At 47.0% G+C, this 20,081-nt stretch overlaps 1 protein-coding gene across 10 annotated transcripts in view; it reads right to left on the bottom strand.

The window, feature by feature from the left end:
• KIFC3 (kinesin family member C3) overlaps positions 1-20,081 on the bottom strand; it is a 50,013-nt gene that overhangs the window by 12,940 nt on the left and 16,992 nt on the right. For all 10 annotated transcript variants that reach the window (XM_006020209.2, XM_006020208.2, XM_006020210.2 and 7 more), the window contains 8 exons: positions 12,997-13,193; positions 4,245-4,310; positions 3,310-3,450; positions 2,942-3,181; positions 2,294-2,467; positions 1,818-1,965; positions 1,076-1,206; positions 728-839 (listed from right to left, as the gene is read on the bottom strand). In XM_006020209.2, coding sequence (XP_006020271.1) covers positions 728-839; positions 1,076-1,206; positions 1,818-1,965; positions 2,294-2,467; positions 2,942-3,181; positions 3,310-3,450; positions 4,245-4,310; positions 12,997-13,193 — 1,209 coding nt within the window. The remainder of the gene's footprint in view (positions 1-727; positions 840-1,075; positions 1,207-1,817; positions 1,966-2,293; positions 2,468-2,941; positions 3,182-3,309; positions 3,451-4,244; positions 4,311-12,996; positions 13,194-20,081) is intronic.

The following is a 20,081-nucleotide window of genomic DNA, read 5'->3' as shown; positions in this document are numbered from 1 at the left end:
GTCCAGGAGCCACTGGTCTGGCCCTGTGCCACTCATCTAGAGATTCCCACCGCTGCTCCTGCTGCTCGTCTGGGCGGGACAAGCCGCGGCTCTGTCCCGCACCTGCCCCACCCCAGCTGGGCAGAGCTTGTCCCAGCCCCTGCCCCAGCCCCACTCCTCCCTCACCGTGGGGGCCTTCATCTGCCCCCCCAACACCTTTTCCTTCCCCCCTCCCCTTCCACTACACCAGACTTACCAGCTGCATGCACTTCTCCAAGCTGCCAGGCTGTGCTCCTCACTGCCTATGTGCTGCACTGCAGCTGTGTGTAAGCATGGGCATTTATCGGCCAAATTATCAGCCACATCAGGCCGATTTCTCATACAATAAATTTTCTTTACATAGGTGCTGATCCGATATCGGACTGATGTATCGGTGCACCTCTACTGGAGAGTGATGTGGCTCCTGCATGGGGACAGTCATCTGAACCATTAAACCATGTATCGAATGGTTACGATTTCAGAGAGACCTCGGGCTCTTATAAATATGTCAGTTAGTATACGTAAGTTCCTGTCCCTGTTTTTAAGGTCACCTCTCCTCCCAACCCCCCACCTCAAAGTCAGTGATTCTAGCTTGAGCAAGGGTCTAACTTCCATCCTGTAACAGCACTTGTACTGGGAATTCTGTGTATTTCTGCTGCTACAGGAAGATGAACGTGACTTGTCCAGAAAACCCTCCTCTCATACAGACCTTTCAGCCGCACCAGCTCATTGTGACATTTTTTGCGGAGTTGGAGCTCCCTCCGATATTTCCTTAGTAGCTCTCGATTTGTGTTGTTTACCTCCTCAATTGCTTGCCCAATCTGAGGGAGCAGAGACACAGACTAAGCTACATGTGAACATATAGAACCCACCCCCCGCAGCACAACACTTTCTGCTCAGTAAACAAACCTAACAACAAAAAGGGGAGGTTGGCGTCCCATGTCAGGGAACTCATGGGTCTCTCTCGGATTCAAATAGCAAGACTAAATGTTGCAGAAGAAGGATACCCACTTGGTCCTGAAGCAGTGCAGAGTAAGAACTCCCCGATCTTGCTCACCTCTGTCTTGGCATTGCATAGGGTCTCCTGAAGTAGGAGGGGGAAGTCTCGGACCTGCCGTTTCAGGCTGTTGTAGTCATTTGTGAGGGTTCTGAGTGCTGGCTGGAGTGTGAGGAGATTTGTCCGGACTCCTGCACATAAACAAGATGATTAATAAGTCTCACATTAAAGAGAGGCTGTTGCCCTACATACAGAGAGGACTCTACCTTCAAGAAAACAAACCCTTCCCCTGATTTGGGGCTCTAAGCCTGAATGCAAATGACCAACAGGGTGGATGACAGAGAAGCATGAGGGGTGGGGTGAGCCACTAATGCTGTAGGGCAGCATTTCTTAACCTGAGGGTCACGACCCAAAAGTGGGTCAAAAATATGAAATGGTTAAGAATGAACTTTAAAAATGGATTCTCCTTTAAAGGAAAAAACATGGGAAACCGTGGCTTTTTCCTTGCAGGCTGTCAGATTTCCAGCCTGCAAGGGGCACCTGAGCTGCTTGGGGACCCTCATGCCCCACATGCTAGGTTGGGACTGGCTATTGATGTTTACAAATGGGTCCTGGTACAAAAAAATGTTGAGAACTACTGCTGTAGGGCACATCTAAATTCAATTGCAGCTTCCACTGACTAACTCCTGAGCAAGTCCAGAGTCATGTGAGTATCTGTTACCTCACCTGAAAGAGGAATTCCCCAGCACCTGAATCATGCAAACATTACACAGCACACACATTAGTTTCCCTTATTCCTCACCTGCTAGGTTCTCATGGACCGCTTTCATTTCTACTTGAGCTCGTGCAAATGCCTCTTCAATGGCCTGGTTCTTCTCATCTTCCATCTTCTGCATCTCTTCCAACATCTGTCCATGAGCCTGCTCCAGCTCAGACTCATAAAGCATGATCTAGGAAGGAAACCACAACAGAGCAGTTAATCTCCCTGTAACTGATGGCAGCCTTGTTAGCACTGTGGGTTCCCCAACCTTCACACTGCTGTACTTATTACCACACGCTATGGGACAAGATGAATAAGACACACACATACACTAAACAAAAGGAGCCATTCAACAGGAAGTAACTTTACAATGGAACCTCTCCAAGTTTTTCCCCATTATCTCCCCTGTGGCACTACATCCAAGGTTGACTGCAATCTGTCACATTCCTGTAGCCATTTTCGTCCCTTTCTCACAGACAAATTGGCAGTTTTCCCACCCTCTGAGCTGTAATAAATACCTGGGCTCTAAGCTGGGCTGCAGTCTTATGCGAGTTCTGAAGCTGCTGCTCCATCTCCTTCAGCACCTGCTTCTGCATGCCCACCTGCTCCTGCAAATACTGGTTTCGGGACTGAGCTTCACACAGAGCCTGCTTTGCCTTGGATGACTCCACTTCCACCGTTTTGATGATACACTACAAAGAAATATTCCAAAATACAGGCACTTGAGAGAGAGACAGTCTGCAGGAACCTCCAACCAAGTGGAATCCATCTGGCCTAGCACAGACCTGACGTAAGTTAAGTCAAAGGCATCAAAGCATGAACCATTACAGATGTTACTCATTTACTTAAAATGCTGCGATTCTAACTCATGGGTTTTTACTTAAAAGACTGGGATCTTTACTGGGGCAGTATGTTTTGCCTAATTCCACACACTATACAAGCTACAGACAAGCAACAGTGTTCCACAACTTGCAAGCTGCCCCTGGATTCTCTGAGCCAAGCTCCAACCTAGTTTACACTCTGTTTAAGGTCAATGGAATTGCTAGGAGGCAGAGTTTGGACTTTTCTCTCTAAGCAAAATTGAAATACAGGTGGTCTGTGCTGTTTATTAACAGAAAGTGGGGAGAATGACGAAAAACCATCCTGAATCATGGGTTCCACCTCACCTTTATCTGCTGGGGCTGGGCCTTCAGACTGGCTATAGTTTCCTGGCTGTCCCGTAGTCGCCGGCTGAGTCGCTCCTCCTCCTCAGCCTTCTCAGCAAGGGAATCCTTCAAGCGCAACTCCACCTCAGCCAGGCGATTGGTCTTCTGCTGCACCTCCAGGTCCAACTCAGAGAGCCTCCCCTTTGCCTCCTCCACCTCCAGTTGCAGCTGGGCCAGCCTTTCTTGCAACCTTGCATTCTCCTACAAACCAAATTGGGAGGAGGAGGAGGAGAGGAAGTCACCTGTCATGCAATCAACAACAGGCACAAGCATGTTCTGCACCAGGACCATAAGCAAATGCGTGCTACCTCTTGTTGTGACCTCTTTACCTGAACATGTTCACAGTCAACACATTTCACATGCTGCTTTCTCAGCTCCAGCAGCTCTGTCTCGCACGATTTCATTTCCTGCTTTAGGCGCTCGTTCTCAGTAACTAGCAGATCCCGGTGCTTTTCCAAGTCAGTGCCACCCTGACAACGGACAAAGATGGGAATATGATATTTTTCATTCCTCCCCACCACAGGCCAAATTCTGCTTCATTCTACATTCATGGAACTCATCTGATCTCAATGACAGTTAAACCAGTAAAAATAAAAATCATGATTTGGCATAATGTCTTCAACAATAAAGAACTCAAACATCCCTGAAGAATCAGGGCCACTATTCTTAAGGCTGCATTGAACAAATTACTTAACAGACTTTGATCGGTTCCATCTCAGATTTGTCAAACCTACACAGGATGACATCTATGATTATTGGCGACGCGTAAGGGGTGCACGGGGGTGCATATTCACCCCCTGAGCATGGCGGAGCACCCCCTGCAAAAAGGCGCTGCCAATACTGTTGGCGATGCCTGTGGGCGGTCACCGCTCACCCCCTCTCCTCTCCCCGCTGTCGATACCACCAGTGGTGTCTGTGGGCAGTCCACCATCATCGCTGGCTGCCACCACCAGCGACACCTGCGGGTGGTTGCTCGCCACCTCCCTTCTCCTCCCCCCCTGCTACCAGTGCTGTGGCTCCCCACTTGCCTGCGCACGTTCCCGCTGCCAACAGTGCCGTTGCCACCTGTGGTAGCTCACCGTGCCCCCCCAGCCTCTAGGGACACACATCATTCATGTCTATGATTCTGGCATTAGTTTAGCCACCAAACTTGGACCTCTAAGATGATCTTCATTTATGCAAAGATTTCTTTTTTGTCGCACACAAAATATGAGGAACTTACAACTTCAACTAAGAATCAACAGATCAATTTAAAAAGACTCACCAGCCCTGAATGGAATCTGTTTATTTCTTGAGTTTGAGCCAGGAGTTTGTCCTTCAGATTTCCAATCTGTCAATCAAACAGGCAAGAAAGTCAGGCTAACCCAATGATCCTCTTGTCCATTCTGATTAAAAAATACCTCATTCAAGCCCACAAAGACTCAAGGTATATATATTCTCCCTAAAGTTTGCAATCATCTGCCAAAAGGAAGGTGCTTCAAGTAGAAAAGGGAAGACTGTCAATTTCATACAAGCCTTGCAGAGTTATGTACGTAGGACCAGTCAGAATGTTACCTCCAGTAGTCAGGAACCTCCTTAAAACAGCATTGTCCAACACAATATTTGGAGACTGCAAGTCCTGAGAAGACAACTTGTCATACACAATCCATCAGGGGCCAGGTGTCAGCACACAAGCAATGCGCTCTCTTCCTTACTGAAGAAACACTCATAGAGGATCACATAACCAGCAGATAGCATAAACTAGCAGCCCTAGCTGACTGTGAGCTCCAGTGGGACCCGGAAAGGGGAAGAAATACAGCTCAAGATAGAGACCAGATATTAGTAGGGGGAAGAGACCTACTTCATCACCTGCTACTAGAGGTGCACCTATACATCAGTCCCATTCAGATCGCCACCAATATAAGAAAAATTGACTGTATCGGCAATTGCCGGGGGGCTCCTGCTGCTGCTCACATCCCAAGAGGGCATGGCGGTGTGTGCCCCTAGATCAGCATGTGGACCAAGGGTAGGCTGCCACTGCAGGCTAGGGCCAGGATGGCCCCGGGCTCTTCTGGGGCGGGGGCGGCACGCTGGGCTGTGCTCGGGGTGGGGAGCAGTGGCACTGGGAGGGGGAGTTGGGGAGGGGTATGGTGAATTTTGGGGTGGCTGCAGCCCCCCCAGTAGCCTCCTCCCAGTGCTGCCGCCACCCACCCTGAACACAGCCCAGCCCCCCGCCAGGAAGAGCCTGACGCAGCCCCAGCCCCAGCCCACAGCAGCAGCCTACCCTTGCCCAGAGCAGATCTGGGGAGCACATGGCCCCATGCCCTCCTGGGGTGCATGCAGCAGTGGGAGCCACCCTCCCCCCCACCCCCCCTAAACAAGCCGCTTGCAGCTCCATCCTGCAACCTGCCCTGACTGTGCAGCACCTGCCCCTGCCCTACTCCCTCCCTTACCACGAGGGCCTTGACCTGCCCCGCATGCTCCTTCCCTCCCCCCTCATGCCTTCCCCCACAACAGACTTACCAGCCTGATGCCGCTCTCCATGCTGCCCAGCTGCATATTGGAATCAGATCAGTATCGGCCAATATGGCTCTTTAAAAAAATTGGCCATCAGTATCAACCCAAGAATTCTCTATCGGACGGTGCACTCCTACCTCCCACCAAAAATGTATTATTTTTGGCAGCATCTTATTCCATCCATTTTAAATGTTAAATATTCCAATAGATAAGCTCCCACCAGTTCTCTTGAATAGACCATTCCCTTACTGTAAGATCACACTCCCATCATCCTCCCCCACCACCTCAATCAGCCAAAGTATTCTTTCCTCAGTTTCATTTCATTTCTCTCAGTCCGTTGTTTCTCTTCAAAAACCTTTTGGGTGGCTGGCCCAGCAAAGTGTAAGCTTCTGTCATAAGACACAAACCTGTCTCGCATCTGATTATTTAAAGAGAAACTTAGTTTTCAAGTAACAGTCTCCATCACATGAACACACTGGCCGTTTGCCCACCACCCTTCACCAGAGCAGAAGAGAAACCTTAATAAACTGGGGGAAGAAAGCTTGGCTTCATTCACTGAGTGAATATTCCATACCCCAATTGTGTTTGGTGCGTGAAAATGATAACCTCCTTAGCATAACGTGCCTTTTACTTTCCTACACCTTTTTTTTTTTTTTTTTTTTGCTTTTTCTGCTAGGAAAAAAGATGCCAAAATATGGCTGATGTTGGCTCCTGAACTCCTTGAAAAATCTTAAGACATGGGGAAACTACTCCTAAAGAGCAGAGAAGTCAAACTTTTTTCCTGCATATAGCACACCATTCTCATTCTTCATGTAATTAGAGATCCATGTCATCAATGTTCTTGTCTTCTGTCTTGATGAACAAGAGAAGGAAAACATTCTGGCAAAATGTATGGCATTGCTGCAGGGTTCTCTATTATTTTTCAGTTTTATTCTTCCAGCAGCATAAAACAAGGAATGCCATTGAAAAATATTACTAAGGTTATTAACATTAACTGCTGCAGCTGCACTTTTCTAGAAAACATGCCAGCTACATTACAAGAGCCTATTATTTTCATTTATAGTGTTAAATGCCAACTATATGCTTCAATACATTGTCCTTATCAAAAAATAAAATCCCTTATAGTCCAAGGCCTCAACTCTGCAATAAAAACCAATACAGGCAGACTCCTGTACTTGTGCTAAGCCCCAATGATTTCAGTGGGTCTTCATACAGCTGGAGTTGTCTATATGTACACAGCAATATGTAGGGTAATAGCCTAATATGACAACATGAATGTGTCAGATACACCACGGAAGACTTGCAGATGACTACACCATGCTCATCATATATATTTACTTTAGTAGTTTTAAGTGTCCACATTTCTATAGATAAAAAAGCTCCTTGATGGGCAGACTTTTTACTGTAGAGTAGTAGTTCTCAACCTTTTTAGACTCAAGGCAACCTCAGAAAATGCCAGCTCTTACCTTTTCTCTCATTTTTTTTTGACTACGGAAAAATAGCAGAACAATTCTTCTGTTGCAAAGATCTTAGAAAAACCACAACAGGCTGGAATGTTTTTAACACTCTGGATTCCTATGTGAAATCTCTGGGTTTATCTTGTGAATCATGTTTACACACCTAACAGGGTTAACATTGTGCAGCAGCACCCTTGAAAGGATCTCAAGGCACCCCAGGATGCAGAGGCACTCTGGTTGAGAATCACTGTTTACCGACATGTTGCTACTCAAAATACCCAGGGTGCCGACAGCTCCCTGCTGTAACTCCTGGAGCTTCACAGAAAGCGCCATGAGTTACAGCAACTCCCAGATGGTCGCTGTTGGGTGGAGGGTGGGGAGGGGAGGGGATGGGAAATCGAGCTCCACTTTGGAGCTGATCCAGGACCAGCTGTGTGTCTGCAGCCTCTTTTCCTCAGCTGCACCCCTTCCCCGCTCCCCCACCCCCAGCTCCAGTGCTCTCTGCACAATGGGAGGGGGTAGAAAGGACAGGACAGAGCTCTAGGCTGGGGTTTGCCCAGCCTGCACTGGAGGGGGGCAGGTGGATTGGAGTCCCCTGCCTTGGGGGGAGGGTTCAATCCACCTGCCCTCCCCAGTGCAGGCTGGGCAAACCCCAGCCCAGAGCTTCCTCCCCTCCCTTCTCTCCACTCCCATCCTGTAGACAGCATCAGGGGTGGGGCTGGGCTGCATCAGTTAATGAATGTGCTCCATTTTGGAGCACCTTCATCTGAACCCTCATGTAATGCAGGTTTATTTGCTCCGCTACTGGGCACTTTTAAAGTGCTTTGCAGCCATGCACTTCTGAGGGCGCAGCTGTAGAGAGCTTTCAACAGCCAACTATGTTACAAATATCACTTCTGCCAGAGCTCCCAGATTCTGCTTCCTGGTCAGAGCTCTCAAGCACATGAGCTAGCAGGACATGGAAGGGATGGGACAGCAGTGTGGCTAACTAGCGTGCAGAATTGGGTCACAACAGAGAACTAGGTGGAATATGCAGTACTTCAAAGTAGAGAAAGGACACTGCTACATGGAGGAAGGAAAGTGATCCAGAGGACTGAGCTTGAGCCTGGACAAAACTTGTGCTCCAGAGTCTGGCAGATTGCTGGAGAAGCCACAAAAATGTGGTAAAGCAACTCAATGATTTCTCCCAAATGTATATTCCATCCGGGGTGCATCCAGATGTACATGCACGTGCATTTCCCCAGGGACAAGCAGCAGGGGCACATAGTTGTGCCCCTGCTACTTGTCCCCAGAGAACACTCATGCATACATGCTCTGAGGTGCAGCTAGTTGCCCCAGGTGGGTTTGAGGAGGCTGAGGCCAGCACCTGGGCTGGCCCCAGCAGCCTTACTTGGGGTTCTGAGGGCTTCTCAGAGCTCCAGTGGTGGCAATCCAGCACATGGAGCCTTGCTAGCATCTGGAATGTGGCTCTGGTCAGTTAGGCTTTGGTCTCAGGTGTCGCACATTGCTGCCTTGTGCACCGCCCAACTTTTTTCAGGCATGGGTTTTTTTGATGCTGGGCTCTCCCAGTGTTAAAGAAACCCATTGTGCTGCAAGTTATCAGTACAGCGAACACCTGCACGTGCAGATGGTTCTGGTGCGCTGCATACCGCACGTGTGTGCTCGTCTGCACATGGCTCTGATGAGCACAGAAGCAGGTCTGCAGACACAAGGGCCTGGCAGAGCATATTTCTGTCCAAAGACACCAACTCTGTTTTTCTTAAAAGGAGAAATAAACATTAAAATGGCCAAAGTGGTTCTAGAGCATCTGGGAATGTGCCCTACCTCCCTTCTCCCTCTAACTGGAATTAAAGTGACCTCATCATGATTAGCTTCCCATGGCTCCTCTTGAGAAGAGACAGCAGAGTATATTCAGGCTATGCCTCTTCCTTCTATCCTACCCCTGTGGTACCAAACCTTAAAACTGACTAAGGAATAGGGTTATAATGACTAAGGAATAGGGTTATAATGTCTTTTCACTAGCTCAGAAGGGGACCCTAATGGAGACCTGGGCTCAAGCTGGTAATTTTTCCATCTTAGGAAGGCAGAAGGGCTTTCTCAGCTTCTAAGGGGAAATTCTCAAATTTTCCCCACTGGCTTTTTCTTTAAAAAAAAAAAAAAAAAAAAAAAGAGCAATTCAATGCACCTTCCTCTCCAATTTGTGACTGCAGATTCATCCTCCATGGGGCAACTAAAGCAGTTTGTAGGGGGATGTAATATTATTTGCTTAGAATATTTAAGCTTCTTTTGAATACCTTTTGTCAGCTGAAAACCAGACTGATGTGCTAAAGAATCTGAAAAAACTAGGCCTCTGTAAAGCACAATTTGAGAACTGTGGGCTTAAACACACAAAATAGTTCCACTGTGCTGCAATTAATTATGTTCAATTGCTATGTTACACCCACATAAAGAATTGAAGTTAGAAGTACTCAAATACCTAGTATTGCCTGAGACAAGCCAAACTAGATGCTACATTTTAAAAAGTTACACTCTTGGGTGACAGATTACCTAAAGATCAGGTTTTAAGACAAGTTTTTATATCATTTGAGACTAACAAAATTAGGAGCTTCTATTTGGAACAAAAGATATTCCCCTGCAGTTTTCATAATACACCGCAAGTACTGAAGCACTGAGAAGGGCTCAAGAACCAGAAAGTGAAAGCGGTTGGTTAAGGTAGCCAGTTTTATCCTCCAAAGTAAGAAAAATGTAAAGAACATTGACAGTGAGTAAAAAAAATCAACTTAATGATCCAAAATATTTATGTCCATAACTTAAAATTTCTAACATCCCTTTCAAATTGAAACTTTACATTATTTCAAAGCAACAATGCATTAAAAAAGTATAAAAACATACAACAGCAAACACTTATAGCCAAATTATATTGCAAGACAGCATACATCCTTCAAGGCAACCGTGCATTGAACCATACCACTTCATATCCTCCCAACTACTGTCAGATCATCTATATCAATATCTTTCAAAGGAATAGTCTTTACAAACACACGCACACACGCACACACACACACAGAGCTATTCACCTAGCAAAAAAAATACTAGAACTGCATCTCCCATGCTAGGACTACATCTCTCATACTAAGTTCACTATCAAAAACTCACAGTGTTAAATCAGAAACCAATAGCTCATCTCTCTTCCTCAAGTGAAGGCAACAACAAGAGACACTGATTCACTTCACCTAGTGCTCCACCTCTTCCTGGGAAAATAGGTGGAGTCTGACTGATCTACTGGCTGGAAGGTATTAGATAGATCTCCAGCCTGACAATGACTAGAGATGACACCAACTAATTTTCTCAGTCTCTGGCACTAGGTGTGGCCTGTACCATCATCCTCCAAAGTCGCTTCAGAGACATGGGGTGTGTTTAATTACCCCTCTCCTTTGCCCACATACTAACTAGCTGTTTTTCCCCATCTGAGAGCTTCCTCCTGCACATGCACTCTCTAAATCAGAGGTTCTCAGCCTTTCTCATTAATGAGCACTGTGATGACTTAGGCTTTTTCACAGAGCATTAAAAGAAAACCAAATAGATATAATCATCATCTCATCATCAATTATGCCTTTCAGTGTAATTCTTGACATGCTTTCAAGCACTGTTTTTGGATTTATTGGAGAGCACTTTGCTCACAAGAGCACTATAGTGCTCGCAAACACCAGATTGAGAATGCCTGCTCTAGATGGTAATTTTGTTAGCTGGTAAAAAGCCAGATTCTGCTTTCCCTCTCACTGGAGTCATGTGGAGTAACCCAACTGAACCTAATACAATTACCATCAAATAGATTCAAGTAGTAATTGACAACACAGTATGGCTATAATCACTTTTAGAGTCATTAACCAGATAATACTGGTACATATAAGGCCTTTTTATTATGACTTTATATTCCCACCTGTTTACAAAGAAAATAAATTCACAGAAGCAAGAACCTGCAACATTGCGACAAGTGATTTCTATAAACACGTCATTCTTTCTGGTTTCTTAAAAACTGAAGAGCATCTTCTTTCCTAACATACAACCATCCCCTCCCTATTTCACAAATATTTATTCCCTTTACCATTTTTCTCCTTCTCAACTGAAAAGAGCTGTTTTTTGGATTTGCTTTTTATTTCCTGGCATAGGAAAGATACAAGAGTGAATCTGCTTGTTCAGTTTAATAAAGCAATGTTACTGCACACTTTTTGCACAAGTATAATTAATAACAACTAAAGCATAGCTCTAATTCTCTGTTTTCCTAGGTGACAATACCTGGCACTTAAAGATCATGTTTCATCAAAGGATTTATAAGTACTTCAAAGGGTTATTAAAATGTCGCAACATGGATTAATTAGTAGATTACACACTGAAGCTGAGGCAAACAGATGTTTTGCCAATTGTTCAGATAAAGACAGAGACAGTGTCTGGAGCTCAAAATCCTGATTTCAAGTATTTTGTTCCAACTGCTTCACATATAAATTTGCTGTTACAGTTGCAAGAAAAAGAACAAGAGACAGTTTATCTAGGCCAGGGGTGGGCAATTATTTGGGCCTGTGGGCCACACAGGGAGTTTCGGTGAGCTGTCATGAACTGGGCCAACACCCCCCTCCCCCTGCCCCACACCAGCTCACCAAAACTCCCTAAGGGGCCGATCCCATCAGTCTAGCTGCATGGCCTGACCACGCGAGTCCCAGTCACCACTTACTGGTTTGGTTCTGTAGGCTGCCGCCATTTAGCCAGGGATCCCAGCCCTGTCCCTGCCCGCCTGTCCCACTCCTGGATGCCACTCCCCACCGTCCACAGCCCCATCCCAGCCAAGCACAGAGAAGAGCTACAATCCACTGCCTACATGTTCCTGCTACTCCCCACATGGCCCTGCCTGTGGAACCAGCACCTGTCGCAGCAGCATGCAGGCAGCTGATCGTGGTTCTGCTCCGCACTCAGCCTGGATGGAGCTGCAGACGGGTGGGGAATGAGTGGCTGGGATCCCCAGCTAAGTGGCAGCAGACTATGGAATCCAAATAGTAAGTGGCGGCTTCATGGATGATGGGACTGGGTGCCAGGTGCTGAACGACCCCAGGGCCAGCGGAACACAAGGGGCTCCCACCAACCCTGCAGTCCTGGCGGGGGCTTGGCTCTCTCTCTGGACGCTCCAACTCCTGGTGCTGCGCGGAGTTGAGAAAAGCATTAGCCCAGTCCAAACAGTGCCAAGAGAGAGACTTAAGTGAGTACCATTTGCTGCCCCAGGCATGGCAGAAAGGAGCCAGGGATGGCAACAAAGGGAGTGAAAGCAGGAGCTTTGCAGCAAGTTGGGGCTCAGGAGGTGGCAGGCCACCACCAGCGAGGTGCTGGGCTGCAGGGAGAGAGAGCTTGGGCTGAGCAGGGCTGCATGGGGTACACTGGGTGGCAAGTGCCACGCAGGAGCCGCATAATGGGGGTCACACTAGAGGCACTGTGCAGTAGGGGTGATTGGGCGTAACAGCTCTGTGAATACAGCTGGTTGCTACTGGGCTCCTGTCCTGAGGTTCCTGGTGCAAGGTCCTGCCCTACAGCCTGCATTAGACACCAATGCTCCCTTCAATCACTGGGGCAGGCGAGCAAGCGTGGTCGCCTTGGTGCTGGGGCTCTGGCTCTTCCTGGTGCAAGGTCCTGCCCTACAGCCTGCATTAGACACCAATGCTCCCTTCAATCACTGGGGCAGGCGAGCAAGCGTGGTCGCCTTGGTGCTGGGGTCCAGCAGCTGCCTCTGCTCTCTTGGCAGGCATGTTTAGCATTGTCAGGTGTCCCAGCCCAGACTGCCCTCTGTGCCTGGGCTGCATAGGACTGAGAGACCCGCCACAAGCCAAAAAAAATCTCTCCACAGGATGTATTTTGCCCACCCCTGATCTAGGCCCTATGAAGATTGCTTTAACAATATTTTCTTGGCAACAGCAATCTAGTTTTAAAAAAGTATTCAAGCAGGTTAAAAATTTGGCCTAAATGCCATGACAGCATCCCTCTTCCCACTCAAAGTTATCTGCCCCACATCTCAGGCAGTACCTGATCCTGCAGCTGGACAGACACAGTGAGTTCTTCATTCTCCTGTGCAGATAGTTTCCCCTGCAGAGCCAACAGCTCTTCCTGCAGCCGTAGCTTTTCTTCCTGCAGCTGTGCCATGGATTCCACCATCTTCTGGATCATAGGAAACTGCCGTACTCCTGGCAAACTGGAGCATTTTCCACTAAAGAATCTTCCGCCTACAAGAAGAAGAGTGTTAGAATCACATTTATGGAGTGGCAAATAGACACCTGTATAGGTCAGAGGAGTGGGGGTTTGGAGTGATGGGTAATGACTTGACAAGCCCCACACCACAAAAAGCCAGTAATTGTGGACTTTAAAGAAGGATGTGATATATGACTGCAGTGCAGCAGGAGATGAAAAGGAAAGGGCCAGGCCAACAGAAGCTTTAGGGGCAGTAAAAATGCCCAACCCCTTTCCAACCTGTGAGGGCTGGTGCTGCTGCAGAGAAGCCTTGCATGGCTCAGATAACCACCTGCTGCTCCAGTCAGCATTCCAAGGGCCTTGTAGCACAGGACACTTGGAATGTATTGTTTGGCTCACAGTAAGTAAGCATTAATGTGTTGTATGAACTGAACTGGCTCTGGTGTGGCATAACCATGGCTTTTAGGAGCTGCACACATAGGGGATTCGGGTCTCGAACCAGCAGGGCTGAGACCAACAAGCAGCTGATTTTCAGCCTCAGCTCTGACACCGAAATGGGTACAGTGTAGGCGCTAGGACTGACAATCAGCCAAATGTCAGTCCCAGCCCAGGGACCAGAGCTCAGCCAAATCAAAACTGTGTACCCCCATGTTGGCAGCTCCTAGAAACCATATTTGCATTGCACCAAAGCTGGTTCACAGCTCCAGTACAGTGCCAGGGCTGGGACTAACAGGCACTGCACCAGGATGGTTGAGACTCCAGTGCAATCCTGGGACAGCAAACTGTTCGTAGCATCTCTGTGGAGTGGTCAGAATTATGAGTTCGAGATATGCTTCCTGCAAAAAGACCTAACTTTACTATAATATGATCACACTTAGCACATATTTTACTGCTGGAACACACAAATGCTCATGTTTTAAGTGCAGTTAATACGCCCTTAGTCTAACGTGCAACATGGCCCTTAGTGTGGGAACCAGTCAACAAAAACAGCACAATTTTGCCAGCCCCAAGAACAAGCTGCAGTGAGGCTCCAGATGTAGAAAATGAAGTCTTCAATAGGAAAGATTTCCCCATCACCACCACCACCCTACCCATAACAAGCAGTCATACAGTTAAAGCCATTTATAACAGTTCTGTGCACAAGTGGCATTACTGACAAAACAAAACCAAAGCCCCAACCCTGAAAGCATGTACTCCTGTGAGCAATCTTATTGCAGCTGACAGCAGTCACAGCAGTGAAGTTATACACATTTAAGCATGTGTGTAAGATCTAGGCCGATGACAGCGTCTTAATGGGCAGTGGAGAGAGAATCCTGATACTTAACACCTTGACAAAATATTTTTTATTTTCCTTAAAAAATAGTCAGCTTGCTTATGACAAAATGGTGGCCACCAATACAATGAAAGTGCATGGGGAGCAACGTTCCAGGCAAAGACACAAGCACAGGTGTTAGACAAACAGAGTGAGAGAGAGAGGACACAGAAATGTCACATCTCCAGTCACACCTGCCCATGAAACTCTGTGGGAGTCTGGCTGGTGGAATGCACACAGTGACCACACAAACACGTGAAGTTCATAAATACCGCACTGCCTCTATGCCCTGGGCCAAGGAGTTCCTCACCCGCTGACTTCTGCGTTCCTGTCACCACAAGCAAAAAAGAAAAACACACAGACAGAGCCCGTGATTTTTTTTTGTAAGATATCAAAAATCGCTTTGGGGCAAACAGAAGTATAACCCAATAACCCATCTGCAAAGGACAATAGGCCTGTCAAGGGGTGGCTGAGCCCTGGAAACAAATGTGTTGCTCTTGGCCAAAAGCAACACAAGTGAAGCAATGTGCTAGCCACAACTGAGAGCCCAAAGGCTAAAAAGTGACGTGAATAATACTGAAAGGTAACAGAGCTAGAGACTCACTGTAACGTGCTCCATAAGAACACCTCATTGATTTTTCTCACACAGTTCCTATTCATAGAAATGTAATTTGGCCCTGTGCAACAGTAACGACCAATCTACACAGTAACTCTTGTCTATATATCAAGGTAGTCCTCATTGTAATACTGGAGAGCAGTTTAATCAGTATCAGACACTGCCTAGCTATTTTCTCATTAGCCTGCTCTCATGAGATGACAACTGATGTCACACACAACTCAGGAATGAGGACCAAAAGTCACCTCACAGTTCATTAGGCCTTACTGTACTGACTGACTATTGACACTGACATTATTGGTAAATCATAGGAAAATAGAGCTGGAAGGAACCTCAGGAAGTCCCCTAGTCCAACTCCTTGCTCAAGGCAGGAACATCCCTGTCTAAACTATTCCTCAAATATATCCGTCTAACCTGCACACAGAAACTGCCACTCACAGAGATTTCAAAACCTCCCTAAGGAATCTGTTCCAGTGCTTAGCCACATAAGGCACCTACGTACATGCCCAACGCCTGCCCTGATGCATGCTAATGATAAGCACACGATTAATCAAGTCTGCTGGAGCCTGCTAATTAGCACACTCCAGCAGCCTTGGTGTCATGTGTATTCAGCATCCCTGTGCTTCAAAATAGCGGCAAGAGCGCTTTAACAAAAGCTCGAACAAGCTTTAGTTAAAATGCCCCCAGCACCTTTTTGAAGCATGGGATGCTGAACACACAGATGCTGCAGGCCCTTTAATTAGAGTGGCTCCCAAGAGTGCTCACCCACCTGGGAACACATGTAAAGATGCCCTCAAAAGCTCTTCCAAATATTCAATCTCAATTTCCCTTGTTGCAATTTAAACCCATTACTTCTTGTTCTATCCTCTCTGGATACAGAGGCCAGTCTACGTAACAAGTCATTTTGTATTTGACGATTTATTAAATCCCTCCTAAATTTTCCCTTCTTCAGACTAAATAATCTCCAGTCCTCTGCTGTCAATAAATATGTATGATACCTGCTGGCAAAAAATAGCATCCCAGTCTAATCTAAGGCCTGGTCACATTCAGGATAACCAACTACTGCTTTCAGTTACTTCAGTATCTCTGCCACTTGAGCTATAAATAGTAGATCTAAAAGCTGATAAGCTATAGGTATACAAAATACCACAGAAATAAAAATTCTGCCCTTTTTCCGTTTGCTTTAGGATATTATAACCCCAAACCCTACATTAAACAGAATCTTACTAAGGTTGTGAAATTAAGCACTCAAAAGTTAGGAAACACCAGAATTAAGACTGTCCATATAACTTTTAATTCTGCTACCTTGTAAATGTATGCATGATGGAGTCTTTAATTATGTGAGGACAGGATATCTTTTCTGCAGGGCTGCTGCCTCAAACAACAACTTTCTTTATTATAGAACCCTGATTCATCATCCCTGGAGTTGAGTGCACCCAATCTCTATGAATGAAGCAGCTGCTCAAGGAAAAACAGGCAAGTGATCACATTGCTAAATTAAAGAATGTATCACAGAGCACGTGCACACGGGAAGATGAATTCAAACTGCACGTGCAATCTTAATTGCAGCATTTCCCAACTTAAGTGCTGAACTCTATTAATGCAAAAAAAAAATGTTATTAAGTTCATAAAATCAAGTATGTTCACAGAGACCTACCTGTACTATACCTCATTTAAATTAATGCTTGGAATACCTGGTAACCTTCAGGTGGATATAAACCAAGATTGGCTTGGCTTTAGGTTTTTTGTAAGACTAGGAGAAACTATGCTGGGGAGAAGGGAGAACCTGTGACCACCAGGAGAGAAGAACTTTAACTAACTGGTGCTGGAAGCAGCACAGGCCTGTATCACTTCTGAAGGCAAATGACGGGCAAGTAATCATATGACTAGCTAGTTACGAGCAGCTTCTGTTACTTGCTGTGTAAGAACTGTAGGAATGCTCTTGCTGCAAGATATTTTTTCTGTGTGAAGCTTGGATCACTATCTCTGTAAGATGAAGTGTTATGATATAATAGCTGTATACCATAACGCCTTGTATTTAGAAGAGTTGCTGGTTAGTGAAAGGAGCAATGGGCTAAAAAGTAGGTATTGCTGAGATCTAATCCTAGTTCCACCATGGGATCTTGGGCATTTAAAGTGGGCCAGCATTTTTGTAAGTGGGTACTGCTTTTGATTGCTTCAGTTTCTGGGTGCCCAATACACCTTTCAAGTGTCTCAAGTTGGGTGGTTAAGAACACTGGTCATGTTTTATTGACTTTGAATCTGTTTAATACTTTAGTTCCCTGCTCTATAAAACAGGGCTAATACCACCTCCTGGGTGGGGTTGCAAAGATTTTATATTAAGAAAAGAACTTGCAAAATTATATATCAAAGCAAAGTGCTCTTCCTTTGGGAGTGTTCTCTTAGTTCAAAAGAGTTAGACTGGGATTAAAGGCAGTGTCAGGGCATGTAGAAAAGCCCAGTGTATCGGAGTGTATTATCCATTTTAATCTTGTGCTGGGACACTGAATCCCTCTGCTAGGAAATTTAAGCCATTCATCTAAAAAACATAACAATCAATTCAAACACAGAACAGAGATAATTGTATCCTTTGAAAATGTTCCCCTTTTGTCCAGGGTGTACCGTTTGTTCCAATATGTTATCATCTAGAAGGTGTCCTTGGGAAAGCCAGGACTAGAAAAAGTTGATCTGCCAATAGAATAGCATGGCCTGCATTATAAAATATGCCATGCAGACTTACTGGTTTGGAAGCTAATCACACAGAAGTGTTCCATATATGCGCAAGTTCAAAGCAAGGCAGACAATACACCAGGAGGGACATATACAACACCTGAAAGACTTTGAGAGTGACCATCACTGAATGCCACAAAGACTGCAGCCAGACATGTACACAAGTGCTTATAAAACATGCTCACTACATGAAAGGGTGGATCAGACTAAACAATTTATATGGGGCATTTAATGCTGAAGTATTATAAAAGATGCTAAAGTAGCTAGCTGCTGGTGTAATGTGCCCTGTTGAATATTAGGTCATTTCACACTTTCTGGATTTTAAATTATTTATAGGTTTCTTTGCTGTATCTTGGGCCTTCCTACACTGTACTTTGATAGCCACATCCCAGGGAATGGAGAGTCTGTAAAGCAGAGAAGCTTGCTACAACTACAGGCAGAACAAGAAAAGAGAGCAAGAAGCATTGGATGTAGTGAGCCTGAGCAAAAAAGTTAATCTGAGCATTTTCCTCAGGCGCAGTATAACCCAAGAAGCCACTAAAAGCCATGGAAAGCAGCAAACTGGTCTCAAGGGATGCATGTAAGTGTGACAGGGCAGTGGTCCCCTAAATTGAAAGGGTGGATTTTTAATTGCAGTGATTAAAACCCCACCATTTTAATTTAGGGGCTTCTGTTACTATTACAGCAAGGGGCACAATCCTCCCCCCTTTCCTCCCCACAGAGTCTGCCTGCATCTCCCGCAGCCTGGAAGCGAGCTGCCGGCAGGTTGAGCAGCCCCTGAGCTGAGGGGGGCAGCAGTGCCCCCTGCAGCTGCCCGAGTGGGGTGCTAGCTGCATGGGTGCTGCCCCAGCTCAGGCTGAGGAACAGTGCTGCCTCCGAGCTAGGGCAGCGCCTGCCCACTAGCCAGCTGCCCTGGGCAGTGCCACGGGCACAGAGGGAAGAACTGGGGCCCCCTGCAGCTCAGGACCCACTGACAGCTCACCCCCTGGCTGTGGGAGAGGTAGGCAGGCTCCACGAAGAAAACCAAAAAAAGGATTGGGCCCCTTGCTGCTTTTTCCCCTCCCAGTGGAACCTGCCTGTGCAAGCTGCTGCCGGGCCATACAGCCACTGAGCCATGGGGGAACCCGGTCCTTCCCTCTGTGGTGGTGGCACCACCTGGGGCCACCCAGATGGGATGCCAGTAGCTACTCGAGCTGCCAGGAGGTTGAGTGGCCCCTGAGCTAGGGGGGCCAGTCCTTCACTCCATGGCAGTGGCACCCCTGCCCCAGGGCCACCCGGGTGGGTCGCTAGCTGTGCAGGTGCTACCCCAGCTCAGGTTTGGGGAAGAGTTGGATCCAGCAGGTGCTGCCTCTGAGCTGGGGCAGCCCCTGGCTTGTTAGCATTTCACCCGAGCGGCCCCAGGAGGCACCGCCATCGCAGAGAGAAGGACCAGGTCCTCCCACAGCTCGCGTGGGCAGGCTCTGTTGGGGGAAAAAAAAAAGTGGTGAGGGGCCCGATCCTTTTTCTTATTCCCCGCAGAGCCTGCCCACCTCTCCTGCAGCTGGGGGGCAAGCTACTGGTGGGCCCTGAGCTGCAGGGGGCCCCAGTCCTTCCCTCCACAGTGGCAACACCCCCAGGGCCCTCCACACAGGCAGCTAGCAGGCAGGTGCTGCCCCAGCTCGGAGGCAACACCTAACCCAATCCAACTGTTTCCCAAGCCTGAGCTGAGGCAGTACCCACGCAGCTAGCAACCCACCCAGGTGGCCCCAGAGGGTGCTGCCACTGTGGAGGACAGGGGCCCCCCACAGCTCAGGATCCACTTGGCCTCCTGGCAGCTCACCGCCCAGCCACAGGAGATGTAGGCAGGCACTGCAAAAAAAGAAAAAGGGATCAAGCCCCTTGCCACTTCTGCCTTCAGCCCACCTCTCAGAGGATGAGCTGTCAAAAGGCTGCAACCTTACAAATATTTATGTTGCAAACTAAACTAGATGCAGATGTGGTTTAGTTTGCAGCATAACAAACTCATTTAAATCATAAAAAAAACTGTATGTTATAGCATGACAACTAAACTGCAGAAATGGGCAATTTTTGTCATGTGTACAAGCTCCCAGGGGAAGCAAAGGAGGAAGTAACTCAGTAGATGCAGAGGAAACACAGATGGAGGTTCTGCAGCCTTGAAGATAAATCCCAGGTAAAACTCAATGTATATGGATTCTGTCATTTTCATACATTTGGTCCCCTACATAAAAAGTTGCACATTATATTTCTCTCTACCCCTTGCAATAT

The sequence above is a fragment of the Alligator sinensis genome, unplaced genomic scaffold, assembly GCF_000455745.1.
Source record: "Alligator sinensis unplaced genomic scaffold, ASM45574v1 scaffold203_1, whole genome shotgun sequence".
NCBI lineage: Eukaryota > Metazoa > Chordata > Crocodylia > Alligatoridae > Alligator > Alligator sinensis.
This window is presented reverse-complemented; position numbering and strand designations above follow the sequence as displayed.